The sequence below is a fragment of the Aristolochia californica genome, unplaced genomic scaffold (assembly GCF_029961685.1).
Source record: "Aristolochia californica isolate CCGP_79_NKW_82.1479 unplaced genomic scaffold, dmAriCali1.0.hap1 SCAF_12, whole genome shotgun sequence".
NCBI classification, from domain to species: domain Eukaryota; kingdom Viridiplantae; phylum Streptophyta; class Magnoliopsida; order Piperales; family Aristolochiaceae; genus Aristolochia; species Aristolochia californica.
In genome coordinates this window covers 18,971,604-18,993,573 of record NW_027181793.1, presented here as the reverse complement: position 1 = coordinate 18,993,573, position 21,970 = coordinate 18,971,604, and the positions used below count along the sequence as shown (strand labels likewise).

General features: G+C 35.7%; 1 protein-coding gene across 1 annotated transcript; it reads left to right on the top strand.

The window, feature by feature from the left end:
* The first annotated feature begins 5,173 nt into the window (after positions 1-5,173).
* Positions 5,174-21,217, top strand: LOC137946456 (uncharacterized). The gene is made up of 5 exons (XM_068792759.1): positions 5,174-5,260; positions 12,656-12,790; positions 17,265-17,387; positions 20,338-20,440; positions 20,611-21,217. Exons 2-5 carry the CDS (start codon positions 12,696-12,698, stop codon positions 20,857-20,859), a joined length of 570 nt encoding a protein of 189 aa, XP_068648860.1. The 5' UTR covers positions 5,174-5,260; positions 12,656-12,695; the 3' UTR covers positions 20,860-21,217.
* The last annotated feature ends 753 nt before the right edge of the window (positions 21,218-21,970 follow it).

Here is a 21,970-nt window from a genome sequence, read left to right as displayed (position 1 = left end):
ACCTCAAGGATGATCGATTGTTCAACCTTTTTGGGTCCCTCAATATCTAATATTGTCATTTGCCAATAGAATAGACACTACTGATAAATGTGTTTGCTCTTTCTTTTAGGACTATTAAGTTGATTATTATACATTGTATGCTTCATTGTAAAGTCTTGGACTCTTCTGTGATAGCTTGCAGTTCAAGGGTACTAAGTTGCTCCATTAGTACCCTTGACTTTTAACTCTTATTCTAACTTGGACGGTAATTCATACTTCAACTTGAATTCAATTCCTACTCTAACTTGAACTTTTTAACTTTTATTATGACTTACACTCAAACTTGTCGCCAACTCTATTAGCTCCCATAAGAGTAAACCTTAAGGAGGGGATGAATGTATAGTGGTTCACAATTCAAATATCCTTCATCTACTTTCAAGATGTTTGCACCTCATAATTCGATCCACTAAGTAAAAGTTAAATGACATCTACAATCGAATGACCATTAAAGTCAAATTACAACAATAGCCCTCTACGGGACTTACAACTATATAATAGGCATACTTGCTTAAACCCACAAATGGGTTCGTAGTTACCCCATCAGTTATCACAATGATCAGTTTTAGAATGCAATAATTACTTGATTTACTTCTAATTAGACTGATAGTAAAATCGAAAGACTCAATAAATGAATACATCAATTTTAATTGATTCTACCCATGCAATAGCAATGTAGCACATGTTCAACAATCAAATTCGAAGTATAATATCAAGATTTTAAAGTCGAAGAACACATATACTTAGCAGTTATAAGAAAATTCAAGAAGGCTTCTTTTTAAAATACGAGTTGCTCAAAGTGATTCAAATAAAAGTGGGAGAGATTTAGGATGCATAAAATTATTGTAGTAAATTAATAAAATATTGTTTAGGGGTGAGACTCATTTAAGTAAAAATTACTCCAACATTCAAAAGAGCTGGATACACAGGAATTATGAAAAAAGAAATATAAAATATTCGTTTTGAACTATTGATCATAGTGGTCGGTTACTTACAAATTTTGGAGACATGTCGAGTCTAGATCTAAGGCCTCAAGATGAAGATTTAATTTTTTGTCATGCGGCATTCTATTGCTAGGTCAGTGATTGACTATTTGTAGCTTGCTTATGGTTTTTGTTGGTCTCCAACATAAGGATATTGTTTGGGTAGTCAAACTACTAATATTCTTCTTGTTGTGGGAGTAGTAAGTCCATTGCAAATTCAGTAGTTGACTACTTGGAGAGAAAATTTTTTTATGTTTCTCTCATAACTAGTTGCTAGCTAAGGTGTAATCGGCTACTTCACCTTTTTCTTCATTTGGGCAATCAACTACAAGTGTGGGATTCGATATAATAAAATTCCTCTAACTCTCTAGTTCTTCACTTAATGAATTCTGCTCTACGAGGGTTAGGGGTTTGATGCTTCTCCAAATTGAACTATTTGGGCAATTAGATGCATCTTACTAGTTGGTTGCTAAGAAATTCCAACACTTGTTGTTTCGCTACCAGTCGATTGTTGCTTACTAAGCAGTCAAATAGAGGAAGTGTTTCATTCCCTTACTTCATGCGTCTAACCATTCGATTGCATTGCTTCTTTGTGTTATACAAAATTTTGAAATTCTTCAAAAATTTAATTCACATGCCACAATTAAATTCTTTGGTATGTTATCATCTAAATTAGGGTTTCATGAAGATCATGATAGTGCATAAATCCATCAAACTTTACCAATGATCTATTGACCACTCTACCACTTTATTTTAACCATTAACCCGCTTACCATTTTACATATAATTTAATTGTTCTAACTTAATATCACACTACCAAACTATCCTTACAATTGGTTACTATCATTCCTTCTGTGCTTTGAGGCTATTATTTATTTATTGTAAATCATACCAAATGATTCTTGATCTAGAGTATATATATAAAGTCAAATAAGTGTTCCGGAGGATATTTGAGACCGCTAACTTTAGACCTTTTTTTTGAATATAATCAAGTTTTTTTCTAATTCATTAAGGAATAACTGGGTTGCTTCTAGCGGATCACTTACTTATTGTCCCTTTCAGCCAAAAATCCAAAAGACAATCCCAGTGTAGGTAGAAAGAGAAAAATAGAAAACAAAGTAATACAAAATAAGTCATTCGACTGGACTTCCTAATCCAATCAGACAGGGTAGAGAAAAGTATTAGAAGTGCCCGTTTGGCTATCCAACCAAATACCCTAAAGAAAAGCAAAAGATGACTCAACACAACCAAGACCGTCTATATGACAAGAGAGAGAAAATTTACTAGAAGCATTTGCTCGGTGATCCATCATAACGACCAATTCAAATGAGGTTGAATGTCCTAGAGAGAAGACTTGGTCTGCCTAGTGAGTTGTTGGTGCAAATCCCTATGTTAGTTAGACATAATTGCCTGGGTAACTATTGAAAATACCTTTATGGGTCTAGACATTATAACCAATTTACTGTTGCAAAACTATGTGACGGTGAACTCATATAAGTTGGTTGCTATGGTCAATTGAGTGACTTAAATTCCTTGTGTAAGCAACATTGTAATTGGTCTTAGAGCCAATTTGTTATAAACGTCACTTTGATTGATTGCCATAAACATTTGAATGTTAAATTGATTTTGCATATTGAATAACAATTAAGATTATGAATACATGTGACCAAAAACAAAATTTTAAAAGATGTCGAATTCAATAGCAAAAGTAAACAAACTTATTCACTGTCTTATAGGTTTGTTCTTCACTAAAGAAAATATATAATGAAGATAATATCCATGCATTAGGGTCATTTCCATTTAAAATATCCTCATGAGAACTATGATAATGATAGTACCATCATTTAACAAAAAATAAAATAAAATCATATTAAATATATAATTGTGAAGACAAAAATGTTTCATGAGAACTTTGAATAGTGTTATAATGGCTAGGCTCAATAGAAGTTCGAACTAGGCATTTATCTAATTCATTGAGCTTAATAAATGCATTTTATGATTCAATAGTGCAATTATTTTTAATTATTTTAATCTTTATAGTTGATTGGTGTGATCATGTAGAGATACTTCTCTTTTATCAAAATTTACTTTTTAGATCCTATACTTTTCTTTACTTTCAACCTCTTTGCTAAGCAAAAATGTGCGTAAAAAATGATCACTTGACTCCAACAGCTTAGGAACACTTGAACACAAGATCTTATATTACAAATATTATCATGTAAATAAAATTGTACTTATTCTTTGAGTTGTTTGCTTTGTAGTGCTTGTCTGTGCACAAATATTTTTTTTTTAATTTGAAATAAGTCTTGTTTAGAAAACTATACATGTATCAGTTATAACTGAAGAACAAACAAGAAGTAAATCCACATAATTTTTATATAATTCATTTAAAAGTTTTTTTTATAGTATAATTTAACGTTCTTTCCTAATTATGGTAGAGGATCCGTTGGGCGTCGTATGTGATTTGTCTGTTAAATGACATCTAAATTGTATTTCTCTCTTTAAGTTGTAAAAGGCATTTTTTGTAGATTGTCATGTGGTTGTTTGGTTTGAAAAGAAGCCAGATAGAAACTTCTTTTTCACTACACAACTTGCTCTATGAGAGGAAAATTGTTCTATCCCAACGTAGAATGCTTTTTGATTGGAAAGTTAGGGTCTATTTGGAACCCACATAAAAGAAAAGAAGAAAATAAAATGGTAGAAAAAGTTATTTTCTAATGTTTAGCTGCAAAGAATCATTGAGAGAAAATAAAATGAGAGATAAAAGAACTTTCTTTTTTAGTTAATAATTTTTCTCTCACAAAATGAAGGAATTTGGAGAAAAAAAAGAAAAGAAATAGAAACTTGAGAGAAAAGTCTAATCATCAAAATTTTAAGAGGTTTCGTTTATCTTGTTTGGACACCAAAACATGTTAGTGTGCATTGTCAGTGGCGAGTGAAAGTGAATTACCAATGTACTTTACTCACTTATTCTTAAGAAAACAAGTGAAAGTGAAATGATTCTCTAAGACTAGTGAATTCACTTTCACTCACGTGCTCACTCGCTCTCTCACTCTTGTTCTTGGATATTATAAAATTAACTATTTTATTTTATATATTTAATTTAATTTAATTTTTGAATATATTTTTCAATAATTAATTATTTTAAACAAAATAGAATTTATCTTAGTTAATTAATATAATAGTTAAATAAAATTATATTATAAAAATAAGTCTATAAGAGTTATTTTTGTTTAATAAAATACCCTCTTTATTTTTTATATAATTTCATGATTTAATATTATATTTGATTCCTAATTTAAGAGTGAGAATTTAGATATTACAAAAGCAAAAAATTGATTAAGTATTTGGATATTATAAAAGTTAGTATTTGTTTAATCATTTTTATTCTAATATATATATATATATATATTTAAATATTAATTTATTTAGAACAAGTTAAAATGATTTATTAATTTAAAATTTTAAAATTTATTCTAGTTTAGTCAAATAAAACTATCCAAAATAAAAATTAAAAATTTTAAAGTATTTTATACGATAAATAGCCCTCCTTTTAATTTATTTAATTTTAATAATATATTTAACGACTATTTTAAGAGTGAGAATTTAATATTGTAAAAGTAACAATTTAATTAACATTTGATATTATAAAAGTAAGTATTTGTTTAATCATTTTATTTGTATATATTTAATCAAATACATAATATTAATTTATTTTTAATTATTTATTACTTTAAAACAATTTAAAATCTATTTTAGTTTAGTCAAATAAAAGTATCTAAAATAAAATTTAAAAATTTTAATGTAATTTTTTATGATAAAATACCTTTTCTTTATTTATATAAATTTTTTATCTGTAATATTATATTTAATTACTATTTTAAGATCTAAAATTAGATATTAAAAATTGACAATTTAATTAAGCATTTGGATATTATAAAAGTAACTTTTTAGTATTTTATTTTAATATATTTTTATTTAATAAATAAAAATATTTTTATAATTATTTATTAATTCAGACAAGTTGAAACCTATAATAGAAACGTCAAATAAAACTATCTCATTAATACAAAAAATCGTTTACACATATTAATAAAAAAATAATTTACTTTCACTAATAATTCATTTTCAAAATGCCCTAACCACCAATGATTTTCCGTTAAACGTTGCTCTCCTCTTTCCCTCGATTGCTGAAGAGCCTCCGTCATCGGACAACAGCCCCTACCTTCACACATTTGCAGGTACGCATCTCGCACTCTCTCTTTCTTTTTCTTCTAGACTTTGTCCTCCACTAAGTTTCGTTCCATTATTTTCTGAAGCACGATGTAATGTTATATCAGTACACGCGTTAACCGGTGTTTCTATTTCTATTCTCTCCAACGAATTCCTTAATTTGTAGTTTCGAGTCATGCTATTTTCTTTCAGAAGGAAAAAGATGCAAATTCATTATCATTCTTCTAGTTTCTTTTGCTTAAAGTATGAAAAGGATGAAGATTTATCTTCGAAGATCGAAAAAGGGATTTAGCTTTGACTGAAGTGGCGGTACGGAAAAAAAAGTTATTTTCATAAGCATTGGACCAACCGCCACCATTGGCTTGAACAGACTTAAACACAGTTAGCAAAGCAAGGAAAAAAGGCCCACGGCAGTTTGGAGATGAAATGCATAGGAGGGAAGAAGTGATGGGTTTTGAATTAGTAAGGGCTGTAACAAAGAGTGGAGCTATTGCCTGGGAGAAGAAGAGGGAAGGGAGGTGCGAGAAATGAACCAAATGAACTTGTAATTGACTTAGCTTGCTTTCTGTTATTCTCTTTTTTATGTTTTACTAAATCCTGAGAATCTTACAAACTGAAGATATTTCAGAAGATGGCAAATGCTTCGACCGGAGTTATGGAAAATATTAGCACCCAGAAAATATCAGTGGTGGAAACCACTAGGTTAGCAATTGAGGCAGATAACAGCCAGTCTTTTTGGTATACTCTGCTGTTTTGTGGATTCTCTGTAGAGCAAAGTGAGCCAGTCTATTTTTGTTATCTTTTTGTATCTTCATGGAAACAGACAGCTAGATAACTTTTTCAACTTTTTCTTGTTTTAGACTGTAGACTTCTTCAAGAAAAAGAAATGATTTGAACTGCGATTATAAGACAAAGACTAGTTGTCCACTGGCTCAATTACTAATCCTCAGGCATTCCCTTGAATAACATTCTTTTGCTGTTACCACTAGTATTTTTGTGGCAACTGGAAGTGCTTTTACGGGGATTTCATGTATATACATTCACAGCAACTGATTTTTACACGAGTTGCTAACAGGTATGTCAAATTCATACAGATGGCTCACTTATTTGCTGGCATTGCAAGGTGTCAATGGATGATGGTTTCTCTGACTTCTCCCATTTCTCCTTCTTCCTTCTCTTCTACTCCCATGCTCCTGAGGTTGAAGTTCACTGGTGATTGCCATGATTATGCGGCACCATCTTAAAGGAAGGCCAAGCAGGACAACCAAAGGCAAAACCATAGTTCCGTGTCATAAGTGTTTGTGTGAAACCTGTCCCATGTTCATTGTGATGATTATGCTGCACCATTCAAAAAGAAAAAAAGAAAAAAGAATGAGGACCGAAGTAAAAAACATGGTTCCTTGTTAAAAGTGTTTATAGGAAATCTATCTCATGTTTAAGGTGTACACTAAGCTCTTCTTTTTCTTTGGAATGACAATGGTCTTGTTAAATAAGAGAGCAAATCAACAAGAAAGGGAGGGAAAAAAGGAAACCCTCCAAGAGAGATAGACACTAGAGAGGCAAGCTATGTCCTCCAACAAGGTATTGATGACTTGCACCCTCTTTAGCTAGAGAATCTGCTACTGAGTTGGCAGATCTAAGGGTGTGGACCCAATTGATATCATAAACTTAAGCAATATCATAGACTTCGGCAACATACTGCTCAAATCTTCATGTAAGAGCAGAAGCAGAAGTCATCCATCCACAATTTTAGAATCTCCTTCAATCCAGGTGAAAGTGTGCTATAAATAACCTCACAAGATGTAGTATGACCAAGGCCTCAGCCTCAAAGAGAGTTCTTCACAACCCTGGGCCTTAGAGAGCCAACAATATGTTCTCATTGCAATCCCGAAAAATACCTCCAATCCCAGTCCAACCAGGGTTACCCAAGGAGAAACCACTGAAATTCAGCTTGAGAGAACCTTCATTTGAAAGCAATCATTGAATGATCTTCGGGGGCTTGTAAGTGGAGGGCTGAGCAAATTGGCTCAAGGTCCTTTGAGAGCTCCCACCAGAGGAGTACAGAATGGATACAGACTTCACTGATTCCTCCTACTGACCTCAATTTGCTGGAAAATGTGAGATACATTGCGAGCAAGGCAGAGGTTCCAAGGAATGGCAGCCATTGTAAGAGTCCATAGTGTTTTTCCGATTTGGGAAAGAGAGACAGCAAGACACTATTCAATCAGGTCATTAAGTGAATTCAGAAAACGTAACTGAATTCCAAACCTGCTGAGGAAGGAAGCCCAGATTTGATTCGTCATAGGGCACTTGAGGAATGTGTGATCAGTGTTCTCATTGTCAATGCCACTGGATTTACAGAGTGTCAAGGTTGCCTGGAAATCTCTCTTACAAAGCCGATCAGTAGTAAAGTTTTCTCCATACAAGGTACACCAAAGAAAGTGTAGAACTTTGGGGGAGCAATGAGCTTCCATGCCAAGGTGTATGGACAACAAGAATGCTCATTCTGATTAGTCAAACGAGTAGAAGGAGGCAACCTAAACACAACCAGATTGGGTTCGCTTCCAAATTGTGAATTCCTCCCTGTGTCCCCTTTAGCAAAACGTGTTCTGCAAGGTTGAGAGTTACCCAATGGCATCCATTTTGTTGTCATTAGCTTCTATACTGAGATTCAAGTTCTAAAACCACTTGCCATTAACTCGGGAACAAGCAGTGCTGACACTGACCAGATTGTCTAGATATTGAACTATTTGGGAGATGGTAGGGTAGGCATGGCAAAGATGTCTTCTCGAATCCACGTGTTTGGAATGTTAGCCCGTAATCAGTCTTCACCCCAATTTGAATTCCCCATCAGAAGGCATGCGGTAAGCTAAGAATCTCTTTCCATAAGCATGACAAGATACTTTTACGAGTCTAGGGCAGCGAAGCATCATGATGATAATTATATTTCCTGTCAAAAACTTGCCTCAAATGGCGTTTTTTGTCATTTGCATACCTCTGAAGCTACTGGGTGTGTAAGGCCCACTTCATATCTTTGATCTTTCTAACTCCCAATCCACTGTGCTTCTTGGCTTTGCACATCTTGCCCCCTCTACGAGGTTGTACGTGAACTTGTTTGAAGCTCCTTTCCACATAAATTGCCTGTCAATCTTTTCAATCTGGTTAGCAACCTTTTTTTTAAGCAGGTGAAATTTTGTTTTAAAAGCCAAAGGCTAAAGATGACACATATTAAATTTGGTTAGCAACCTTAGCCAAGCACAGCCGAGGGACAACCAGTAATTAGGAATAACAACGAGTGTAGACATGACTAGAGTTAGCCTGCCAGTAAATGATAACGTTTTACCCTTCTATGAAGATATTTTCTTATGGAGCCTTTCTAGAATAGGGTCCCAAAATCTAGCTGACACTTTGCCTTTAAAAAAAGAGGCAGCTCAAGATAAGTAGATAGTGAATCCATGATATTGTAGCTTAAGCATTTTTACTACATCAGACTGTTTGTAACATGCCTGCCCCCCTCCTCTTTCCATGTGAATTGAGCCAAAGGCCCAAGTCATATACAAGCAACAAGAGATTCACATTTCTAATTGGAACATGATTGGAATTGCATGGGCTGATAGTATCATCTGCAAATTGGAGGACCAAGTATCGAGAGCTGAGTTAGAAGGCCACTTGACAGCCGACCATGATCTTGCACAACTTTGAGAAGAGCAGCCAGACTCTCTCCACAATGTTGAAAAGAAGGGGGGATACCTTGTTGCATGCCACGTGTGACTTTTGTTGAATTTATGGAAAAGAGAAATACTTCATTGACTTGTCGTAATTAGAGTACATGAACCCCTATTTATAATGGAGGAAAATAGTAGAGTCCAATTACAATTAAACTACCCTTGTCCTAATTACAACCAAACTCTTAACACTTAAAGATAAGTCCTAGCATAGTTAAATAACTCAACATAAATAGAAGATTAACATAACTAAAACACTTTTAAACTGAGACTCTCCTGTGAGACCACCTTCTGTGAGATTCTTGTAAGACTCCACCTTATTAATTCTGGCTCAGTGAGATTGCTTACTGTGAGAGTCATGTAAGAGGCTTCCATATCTTCTCTTCAACATTCCCCCTCAAACAGGAGTTTATTACTTCAGCTTGAAATGAAAATGATTCTTGGTCTTCAATTTTCTTTGTTGCTAAAAATTCTTCATAGATGCAAAAACTTTGTCTTTTGTGCTCCCCCTTTCTTGAATATTTTGGTCACATAAAACTTACCACAACATATGGAATAAAATACCTCTTTCTTGTACTTCTTCTTCTACTTCTCCCCCTCAAACTGAGAGGTAATGGCAGTGATCCAAGCTTGAACCAAATAACATATATATAGTAATAAGTTCTTCCAACACGGTGTCCCAACCCGGGCACCTACTCTCAAAGGTAGAAATGGGTGATAAGTAGGAAATGCCTGTCATTCACAAGACAGTAATAAAAGACCCACAGATACATATAAAAAGTTTCGATGGACTTAAAACACCCATATATATAAAGGTAAACCAATTGAAGCAACACACAAGAGGTTGGCCCAAAGGGGTATGTGAGAATCAAATAAAGGATGGTAGGAGAAGGATAACCGAAAAAGGGGTAAGTGAGATATTTTCCTAATATAGTTGATCAATAACAGCAACTCAAAAAGTGACGCAAAAAATTCTGTTAAATTCGGATTTTTCAATGCAACATGATACCAGCATGACCTTTGATTCTTCCAATGCGAATATATCCTTAAATATTGATCAGATTGACATGAAATTTTCTCCTTCTGAAACTAAACTTAAATACCTTCCATCCAAGTATAATTCTCTTCATAAAATATACTTATTTTGAGATAAACAATCTGATAGATTTTGATCTCTGTAATCTGGCCGAACTAAGTACTCTTTGTCCTTTTACCAGCATGACCATTGACTCTTCCAAGTTCAATATCTCCATATAAAAAACTCAGCTCGAGAATTGGTTGAATAGGTAAAAAAATAGTTTTACAAATCTTTCTTTTGATATATAAGTCTCTGTATAAAGTCTCATTCTTGATAGCATAAAATAGCTCGAAGTTGAAACTTTCTGGTGCTGCTCGAACCTCTCTTTCTCCTTCTAAACCCTATCTTGCACATGCTATGGTCTAGATCGCCAATTCACCTTGTCAAAAGCCTTTTTCCTGTAAGGCTTACATATGGCCTTTGACTTTTTGTTTTTATGGAAGTGGTGTATGAGCTCATGCACCGAAAGAGTGGAGTAAGATTTTGTCTCCCATGGATGAATACCATTGGTGTTGGCTAATAATGGAGCCCAAAACTCATCAAAGCCTGCGGGCCAGAGCCCTAGCAATCAGTTTCCATGCACAAGTGACCGAGCTAATAGGTCTGTAATCCCTTCATTGCTTAGATTCATCTTTCTTTGGAGCCAACACAAAGAAGGAGGCTCCAATTGCCTTTTAAGTTATTCCATCCTTTGGAACATTCTCATAACATCAGGTTTGATGAAGTGCCATCTTCATCTTTAAATTCGGCGCTGAAAGCATCAGGCCTGTTGCTTAATCAAAAGGCCTAAACATAACTGTTGCTTCAATTTTATCAAAGGTAAATGGCTTCTCAAGATCATTTGCCATATTTGTATCAAGTCTCTTGAAAGTTAGATTCTTTGCAATGTATAAGGTCTCTGAAGAATTTTAGTTGTAAGATTAGATGCTGGTTAAGCTCTTTGTCCATATGAATAAGATTGTTTGTTTGGGTGACGATTATTTTGTTTGCCTTGCTAAATTGCTTATAGCTACTAAAGATGGGGTGTTAGAGGTGAGTGCAGAAAATGAAACAGACTATACTATGAATAATTTAATCTACTTGAATTTGTTTGTTGTATTCTAGACCTAGCTTGCTATGCTCAATATTTCACGTGATTTTTATGACAAGACTTATAATCATTAAGACTTCCTGAGAGTACACTCTAGTTGAGAGATGTACCACTCAGACTGGATTAGTTATCTAACAGGATCATGATGGCCTAGCACTTTCGCTTTTCATACATGGAAAAAATTGATATAGCACACTCTAGGGGAGGCATGTACCCCTTAAACTATTATTTTTTAGGAAGGAAGAAACAAACAACTTGTTTGTTTTATGTTCTTCTTCACTGCGGGTTCTCTTGGCAAGTTTGGGTGGTGATTTTTTAGAAGATTGGTGTTCAAGTGGGGCTTCATCAGGACCTTTTCGGCACTTGCCTGCCTAGATTGGGCAAGTTGCTCCTCTTGGCTTGCCTTGCTCATGTTCCGTGGTGCTTGTGGCTAGAGCGCAACAATTGGAGATTCAACTCCAAATTTAGCACCCCGAATAGCACCGCCTCTTATGTAGTGGGCTTGATCTCTAGCTGGTTGCACACTAGGAAGGAATTTGCCTCTTTGGCAGGTATATCCTTTTGAGGAAATTGGAGTTTGTTGGCTCGTATGGCAGGTTCCCATAAGCTGCCGGTCATGGCTGTATGGGAACCTCTCCTTAGCGATTGCATCAAGCTCAACTTCGATGGTAGTGCCTTGGGTTGTCCCGGGCCGGCGGGTGCAGGAGGTGTCTTAAGGGACAGTTGTGGTGAAATCTCTTATGCGGGGGCCGGTTGGCATTGCCAACTCCAACACTGCTGAAGTGAATGCCCTCCACTATGGGCTACAAATTTTCAAGGACCGTCTTCTCGGAAAGCTGCTTATCAAAGAGGATTCAAAAGTCGTCATCAGTTGGTGCTCCAGCTCAAATTCCCCTTCCTAGCGCCAATGGCCTATCATTGATTGTATTGCTACATTGTGTCCACAATTTATTATACTTGGAATCACATTCTTAGATCAGCCAACTCCTTGGCTGATAGATTGGCTAAAATTGGAACCTCCCTTCAATCTCTTATGCTCCCCCCCCCCCCCCCCCCCCCCCCCCCCTCTCTCTCGTAATCTTGCTCTTTGGAGCCTTTTAATATAATTCAGCATCATTTAAAAAAAAAAAAACTTTTTAGTTTTATGAAGTAATTTATTGTCATTATGCGATTATGTATTGATGTTTATGATGCAAAAAAAATGTAGCAGACATGATCCCTGATTACAATTATTACCAACTTGTTTGGAATAAAATTTGTGTTAACATAAACTAACTCTACTTGGCTAACCAATCATGCCATTCTTTATGTCGACTTTGTTTATCACTCCAATCAAATTTGTCTTTCTTGAAGTTGGTCTAAGTTTGTCTAACATTGTCATTTTAACTCTTGTGGATTTCCTCAAGAATATGAATTTTGGCTTCTTGTGGGAGGTCAAATTCCTGCTTTAGTTACTGAGGGAACTTTCATTTATCATCTCATTTGGCTCTGTCATTGCCAATATTTGTAGGTGAGTAAGCAAATCTAAGAGCTCTCTGTCAGTTATAGAGATGTCTTTCATGCGTGGAGATCTGTTCACCAAAACAAGGAAACTTGTAAAGGGACTAGCCAAAGCAAAACCTGTATGGCTCAAAGCTATGGAGGAGTAAGTCTACTTTCCAACTTTTTGTTTGATTCCTTTTTTCTTTTTAGTGTGACATCAAAACATTGAAAAAAGGAATGGGGAAAACCTTGCATCTGTTTGCTATCTCAATTCTTATTGGTTTTTTGTTAAGGAAATTTCCATTTGCTTCTTGGTTTGTTGACGTATTCATCTTTGAAAACTTTTGTTCCAGAAGGCGGAGAGATCAGATCTTTCCACCCGGAGATCAGATCTCTTTGATTTTGCACTTTGCCTTGACTAGGAATGGGTTTAGAAAAAGTGACACATTTGATCTTTCCATATAGAGCACCTATTTTACTGAGGGGATAAAATTTTCTTGGAAAAGTGGGCTTAATTAGAACTAAATGGACCTTTTCTCTCTAAGGTTACTTTTAACTATCTATGTATGAGAGACTTAAATTATTATAGCGTAAAAAAACTAGTGTCAAGCCTAAAAGAATGTAAATGGTGTATTTGGTGGACCTTTATACAATAAGAACCAGGTTCTGAAGTAGAAAAAAACACTATCATTGTAGTCATATTTACATGGATCCAAAAGGAACAAGATGTCTATGAATATTATTGAATTTATGGAAAAGAGAAAAACTTTATTTACTTGTTGTAATGAGAGTATATGAACCCCTATTTATAATAGAGGAAAGTAATAAAGTCTAATTACAATTAAACTATCCTTGTCCTAATTACACCCAACACTTTTTTTTTTACATGATGCCGATTTTTATTAAGACAAAAGCTCACAAGAGCAAATTACAAAGGAGAGAAGCCTTCCCAAACAATAAGAGATTGCTGGGAAGTTCCGAATTTTGCCAATTTATCAACCAAAGAGTTGGTTGATCTAGGAATGAGATTCCAATTACAATGGATAGATGATACAATGTTAGCAATACAATTTGTGATAGGCCAGTGGCGCCAAGGGGGGAGCTCTCTTTGGAACACCAACTGATGACAGTCTTCGAGTCTCCTTCAATGATTGACTTGCCATAAAGACGTTTTTTGAAAATTTGGAGGCCGAATAGAAGAACACTAACTTCAGCAGTATTAGAATTAACAATGCCCACTGGTGTAGCATAAGAAAGAATAAGGTCTCCATTGTGACATCTAAAAACACCACTTGCTCCAGCCAGCCCAGGACAACCAATAGCACTACCATCAAAGTTGAGTTTAATGCAGTCGCAAGGGGGGGGGGGGATCCCAGATGGCCATAATCGGAGTCTTGCAAGGGCCAATCATATGCGCGATCAAGCTCCAATTTTCCCGAAGGGAAACACCAGATAGAGCGGCAAATTCCTTCCTTGTATGAAGCCAGCTTGAGATGAGGCCAATGACATGTGAAGCCGTGTTGTTCGAGGTACAAGCTTTGGAGTTAAATCTTCTGTTATTTCGCTCGAGCCAAATGCACCATGGAACATGTGCAGAACATGTGCAAGACAAGTCAAATGTATTAACTTACCCAGCTGAGGAAGGCGAATCCCTCTAACCATCTCAAAGGTGCCGAAGAGGTCTTGGTGTAGCCCCATTGAGAGCCCAATCTTCTGAAAAATCTTCATCTAGACTTGCCAAGAAAATCCAGTGTAAGCGGACATTCTGGACTGTTTCATCGCACTCACCACAAAGGGGACAAGAAAGATTAGGGGCGGTGAAGCCTCTTCTATGAAGGTTGTCAGAAGTAAACATTTGTTCTCTGATGGCCACCACCACACGAAAAATTTGATTTTGCTTGGCGCTTAGAGTTTCCAAGCCAGATTTGCCTTGTGCTCATGTATACTGTAGTCTTGTTTTCTGATATGAGAGTAGGCAACAATGAATCAGCCATTAATGCTGGGCTTCCAAGTCAGCTTATCAACTGAATACTCCCGGATAATAATACTGTTGAGTTTGGCAAGGAGAGAGTTAAACGCCGAAGATTCCTCATCATTTAGTCCCTGACAGAACGGGAGACTCTACGATTAATCCCTCCAAGAATCGGCCACTGGGCAAGAGAGTTCTCTAGCCACCCTATACAGCCTTGGGAAGTCCTCTGAGAGGGAGTGGGGGCCACACCATTCATCCGACCAGAAGAGTAGGGTCCTTCCATTGCCCTTGTGAAACAAGATAACATCTCTGAATACTGGGAGGAGCTTATAAATTGATTTCCATATCGGGGATAGGAGGCGAGTGGCACCACCCTCTCTCCACCATGCACCCGAAAACTGAAGGTAAAATTTGACTATATTTCTCTATAGATTGTTATGCTTTGTGTTGAAGTTCCAAATCCATTTGAGCATAAGAGCTTTGTTCATTTCTTTCGTAGGCCGGATCCTTAATCCTCCCCTATTATGAGGCATGCAAATATCCTTCCAACTAACCAAGTGGTATCTAAAGGTGTCTTTTGATCCTCTCCAGAGAAATCGCCGACGGATGACGTCAATTTTGGAGCAAACTCTAACACTTAAAGATAAGTCCTAGCATAATTAAATAACTCAACATAAATAGAAGACTAACATAACTAAAACACCTTTAAACTGAAACTCTTCTATGAGACCTCCTTCCATAATAATTTTGGCTCTGTAAGACTTCTTATTGTGAGAGTCATGTAAGACTCTTCCATATTTGCTCTTCAACAAATATAGTTATTTTAACAAACTACTAAGGTTATGAAAAGAAGTTAGGATCAATAGATGTAAGAGTAGTTGAAGTGAAAGAAGCTTCAGCAAGATGAGAACAGGAAAGGCTGTGAGATAAGATGATATCCTTACTATGTGTGGGAATCTTAGATATAAAGTTGCTCTGGGATGGTCAACTAGTTAGTAAAATTCTTCTTTTCACTTGCTACCCCCCCCCCCCCCCCCCCCCCCCCCCACCCCCCCCCCTCAAAAAAAAAAAAAGATTGCTCTGGGATGGTCAACTAGGATACTGTAAAAGATTTATAGATACGAAGAATTCCAAATGGAAGGAAGCTGAGGTGGTGTATTGTTGCCCGTAGAATTCATTCAAAAGCTGTGACTGAAAGACGTGTAGGCATGTTACTTTAACATAGAAATGAATAACCATTTTTTTTTTTTTTTGTATTAAGGAGATCATTTATGCAAACAACTTTCTCCCTTAGCAACCAATTGAGAAACTTCAATAGAAGAAAAGCTAGACTTATTTTTTATTCATTTAGACAAGTATATGAAAGAGTAAAGGACTTCTTGTACATACTAGTAAGAAAAAATGTCTTAAGAGGATGAATTGGCATCATTAAGGACGTGTGCGATGTGCCATGACTACTGTTTGAAAGTGCTTCACTTCTCACTATAAGCTTATGCTGAATATTAGTTTCAAGCTTGTGTTTTTTGCACTTAGTTTGATAAATTTGTGGCCGTGTTCAAGAGTATCACTTGATGTTTGTTGTTTTTACATGATATAATGTTTACTGAACCTAGAGAAGGCCAAAGTGGGAAAATTATAATACTGGTTTTAGAGTTGTCTAAGATTGAATATGGACAAATTCAAGAGAATGTTCTGTGGGTACAGATTGAAGGCCAAGTTGTACCCTGAGATGAACTCTTATCAAGGCTTAAAAACATAGATAAAGAATCTTGATAAAGAGTCTTCTCAGGGCATACCTTGGCTGTCAATCTGTGCCCACAAAACATTTTCTTGTCAAAGAGTCTCCTCAGGGCATACCTTGGCCTTCAATACCCACAGAACATTCTTAAAACGTAGGACATTCGAGCCTTGATAAAGAGTCTTTCCAGCAGTTGCTTGACCTTCAATCTGTACCCACAGAACATCTCTCAAAAACTTAGATGGGGATTGAGGAGGATATAACACCTGGTAACATTGGATGACTGAAGTGGAGATCAGTGATATGATTCTTGTATGCCTGTTAGAGTGAGCACAAATTCTTCATGACAGCATTTAGACCAACCATAGTTTATGGAGCTGAGTGTTAGTTTCAGAGAAGATGAGAGAAGCATTGATCTATAACCTGCCTAATCTTTTTGTTTGAACCTGCATTATTATTTGTTTTCTTGAGCAAGTGGGAGTCATGTCGGTAGTGAGCAGAAGCAAAACTAGTGCTCATGGGTATTGCTGTGAATCATTGCTGGGAGTGCACTTTTACATTGCATTTTGTTGAATCAAGTTGAGATCAGTGAAACAAAGTATTAAAATCTTTTTGAAATGCTACACATTATTAGCCCTTTTTTTTTTGTTAGTTTTCTTGAGCAGCTAGGTTTTGACTTGGTTCTTTCATTTCCCTTACCTTGGCCAATGTGCTTTTAATCTTGGCAGGTGGCAATCTTGTATCTTTGCTGCTATTCTTAAAACCAATTCCCACAAATTTTTTTCTTAAAAATGGTCTGCATTTGTTTACCAAAGTAATAGATTTTGGATCTATTCCTAATAAAGATAATTGAAAACAAAAAGTTTTCAAAGTTGAGCTTTCTATTTGGATGAATGCTTCATAAATCTTGCCCAACTAAATTAACAGGGCACCTCCAGTGACATTTCCAAGAACTGATGCAAAGTTTGAGCCAATCTCTCTTCCGGAGGATGTATATGTGAAGAAGTTCAATCAGAAATACCCTGATGCCAAACATGAAGTTGCTGTTAGGTACTTTCTTATGCACATCTCTCTTTCACTTTGCACTGAATTGTTTTTGCATTGTGTGTAATTATGCACTGTAATCTACTGTATTTTCAATCTCAACCTGCAATGATCAACACCAGAATTTGACTAGTTAAATGTTCATATTGCTGAAATTTACCATATTCAAGATGACTATTTTTTGAATATTTAGAAAAGAGAAATAGTTCTTTGGCTTTATTATAATTGAGTACAATGAACCTCTATTTAAAATAGAGGAAACAACAAATTACAATTCAACTATCCATGTCTTAGTTACACCCGAAGTCAAACACTTAAAGATAAGTCCTAGAATAATTAAACAACTGAACATAAATAGAAGACTAACATAATTCAAACACTTTCAAACTAAGACTCTTCTGTAAGACTTCCTTCTATGACACCCTCTTTAGACTTCGTTATATGAATTGATGCTCTGTGAGACTTATTGCTGTGAGAGTCATGTAAGACTCCCATACATGCTCTCCAACCTCTCCCTCAAGTTGGAGTTTTTGTACTTCTTCTTCTTCTACTTCTCCCCCTCAAGCTAGGGATAAAAAAGACATAGAGACCCGACTTGGACAAAATAAATATGGGAGAAGAAAATCACTCCTACCCATACAACAAAACTCTATACACAAATCAAAACAGTAATAGTCCAAGAAACAACTTGTTCAATTTCAAAGGTGGAAAAAGCCCTAATTTTAGGCATGAAAATTGAGAATACTCACAATTTAAGAGTAGCTCAAACAAAAATCACTTCTTGGGTGAAGAATAAAAGGACTTGACTCACGATGGATATTGGTGCACTCTTATACTTTGTAGGTAGGGGGTCTAGGCATTGCTTTGAAGTGATGAAAAAAAGATAAATTGAAGAAATATTAGAGGAACACAAGGATAGTAGCACATCATAATTCAGTCAGAAGGAGGCGAAAATGCAACACTCTACTTTCAAAATTGACTCTTGAAACGTAGATAGAAGGAGATGACAATGCAACACTCTACTTCAAACTGAGTTTCTAAAGAAATTAATAAGGACTTGCTTGTCAAGTCAATAATGAGTGTGACCTTTTTTTTTTTTTTTTTGAAAAGCTAGGGGAGACAGTAACTTTAGAACTGGGAAAATAAAAAATAAGTTGGAGCAAATATGACCTCAGAGATTATCGGGGGGTGAGCATACTTTTTGGAGATGATGATGCAAAAGATACATAATTGATGCGAACAAGCAAGCCAAGACTAGAAAGGAGACCTCAGCCAAATTACCTCATGCGATCTTCCCTCAAAACCAAATTAATAGATGCCAATATGGAGTGCTTAAGTTTAAAGAAAACTCTTTGATTAGAAGGAAAAAATGTCTAAAAAGCTAGGGCTCCATGAGAAAAAGAAAACTCCATTGATGTCAATGCATGGAGAAGTTATAGGAGGAAAATAGGAAAAAGGAGAGATTTTCGCTAGAACCGACCGTCGATACTTCAAATATGGATATCTCATAAAATATAGCTTAGAATAAAAAAACGACTTGTTTCTAAAGAAACTAAATTCAAAGATCTTTCTTTAGAGATATAATTCTCCATATAGAGTCTTGTTCTTGCTAGCGTGAAATGACTAAAAAAATGAAGCATTCTACTGTTGTTTGAACATTGTTTTTTGTCTGTCCTTTGCTGCTTTAGATATCAATTTCTCTTTTTAGAAAACTCCAATTGACAAAATTCTTTATGCGTTGGAAAATGGATTCAAAATTCTTCCCGTCAATATATAATTTGCAATATGAAAACAATATTATGGAGGTATGAACGCCAAGGGAAAAATGGGTATTGGGATTAGAAAACATCAATGAGGAAGAAAAAGAAGAACACAAACCTAAACAAATAGAGATGACGAATAAGAAAATGATCATATTATCTCTGTGGGTTGACCAAGTCAACTCACAGGACCTGCTCTGATACCGTGTTGAATTTCTAGAAAAGAGAAATAATTCATTGACTTGATTATAATTGAGTATAATGAGCCTATATTTATAATAGAGGAAACAAGTAGAATTAGATTATAATTAAACTATCTATGTCCCAGTTACACCCAATAAGTCCTAGAACAATTGAACAACTGAATATAAATGGAAGACGAACATAACTCAAACACTTTCAAACTGAGACTCTTCTGTAAGACTTCCTTCTTTGAGACTCCCGTTAGACTCCGCTATATAAATTGATGCTCTATGAGACTTCTTGTTGTGAGAGTCATGAAAGACACTCCCATACCTGCTCTTCAACACTAATACGTTACTCTATTTTCTCATATGAATGCTGACATACCTTAAATCAATCCAAAATATATTATGTTGAGATTATTGGAATTTCTGTTTGTATTCTAGTTAAGTTCCATGTTTGAAAACAAAACTTTCTGAAAGGGAACTCAAGCTTCATAAAAGAAAGTTTGGTGTTTCTCGCAAGAAATCAATCAGACATAAGCATCATATTTGTATAAACTAAAAGTAGAAAAATCATGATAGAGCAGAATTAATGACTTTGGATTCCTCAACATCAGTCCATCACTAGAACATGCATTAATCTTTTGAAGTTAGCATTTATATATGTACCTGCACCAACGTTTTCTTCCTTAGAATAGTTACAGTATTTACAAAATGCCATTTTCTGCATTTTATTTACAACAGTGTCAGTATCTCCATTTTATCAGTAAAAATGATAAAAATGAGAAAAGCTCTCAAATGGACATCGTTCAGGAAGGAGCTACTGGAGTAAACTGAAATTTGGCTAGAGGTTCTGTAATTGCATTAATATTAAAACAATTCAGATGCTTTTTAGGACAATGCTTAAATGATGGATTCAGCTTTTACGAATTTTATGATATTAGTAAATATCACCTCTTTTTGTTTTTTTTCTAATGTTATTAATCATTTTATTGACTCCATATGCAACAGGATTAGTGACTTTGACCCTCATCCAGCTCGAGTTTTTGCACAGCGTGTCCTGGAGCTAAAAGGGTGTGGATTTACTGAAGGGGAAGCCACTGCCGTAGCTGATGTATGTTTTCTATCAGTTTTCATCGTACTTTATCACAATATAGCTAGCCTTTATCTCTTTGTTTTTTCAAAAATCAAGGAGGCTCTGCTTGTTTGCTTCTTCGTTCATGTGATACTGCTCCACAAGAACGCATGAGTTGAAATTGTTCTTTATTTGCTGGCATTCTTCAGATGGAATATAGAAAAGAAAAGAAGGCCAAGATACAGGCGTACAAGCATTTGAAGCAGATAGCTCGTACTCAAGGGAAGAGGCCACCTCCACATCCCTACCCTAGTGCCATCAAGGAGATACAAGCTGAGGAAAGGAAATATGTTCATGACCGTTTTCACAATCCCAAGGTGCAGGATCTAGTGAAAAAGTTGAAAGAAGAAGTTGCAGCAGAAAGACTAGAAAGGCTACAACGATGGGGTCGTGGTTGACAATAAACTTGCAGCCTCGTGGATTGACATCTGGAATGCCGCTAATGTGCCTGTTATTTTAGTGTTCTGTGAGATAGAAAGTACTGGATTCTCAGTTTCAGCTGCATATCTTTAGCTGATGCTCCTCTGTTTTACAGATTTTGTTAAATTTGTTCCCAGAGAATGTTTAAGCTAAGGTAAGGGAAGCTGTTTTCCTGTGAAGCTTCCTTGTGGCTTCCCGTCAATAATAATGCCACTGGGAAGGGAGATTGCTCACAAACTAGCTGTAAGGTTAGCAGACGTGGTGCAGCAAAGATAGTCCGTGACTAGACATCGTAATTCACCTTCACTGACTTAATCAAGTTTGAAGTCATAGAAATGAACGATTGAATCCCCAAAAATAGAGAGGCACATTAGCATTTTCTCAAGTAAAAGCTTATTTTCCTCACCCAGTTTTTAATTTTTACTTCCAATCTCTCTTCTTAGTTGCACTTCTCTAATGTGATATCCAGTCAAGCACATTGACATGGCAGACAGTTTTCCAATCGCACTCTTATTTTGTGAAATTGGAGAGGTTTGCATCTTATCTAAGACCTATCTTAACAGAGATAGATAAAGCTTTCTTCTTCTTTGATATTTTGTAATTAGTTTTGTTTGATCTTTGTTGATTTAACCATGTTAATTGTTCGTTTTATCCAGCAAGTTTTTCCTTGTTTGATTTTTATTTGCTCTAGTAATACGTCATCTGCAAACCCTCTTCTAATAAATCAAGCCCAGAGGTCTGCATGGCGAAAAACCCTACTACTCTCCACAAATACCATTGCATATAAAAGGAAAATGCAGATGGCAAGCTCCAGTCATGGGGCTGAGATTTGCAGGATTTGATGGAAAAACAAATAAAAAAATGATTCATTTGAAACAGAAGTCTGTAAATAGATCCTAAATAGGCCAGCCAATCCCATTTACACACAAGTCTTAACCCCTAGTTCGCTAATGACATATTTGTTCATATTATAGACATCAAACCCCTAGAAATTGTTCCTCTGTCTTCTTCTTCTCCATCTCCATTTCCTGAAGTTGTTTTTTTCTGCAAGCTCCAGAAAAAAAGCGGCTGAAAAATAGAGAAAACATC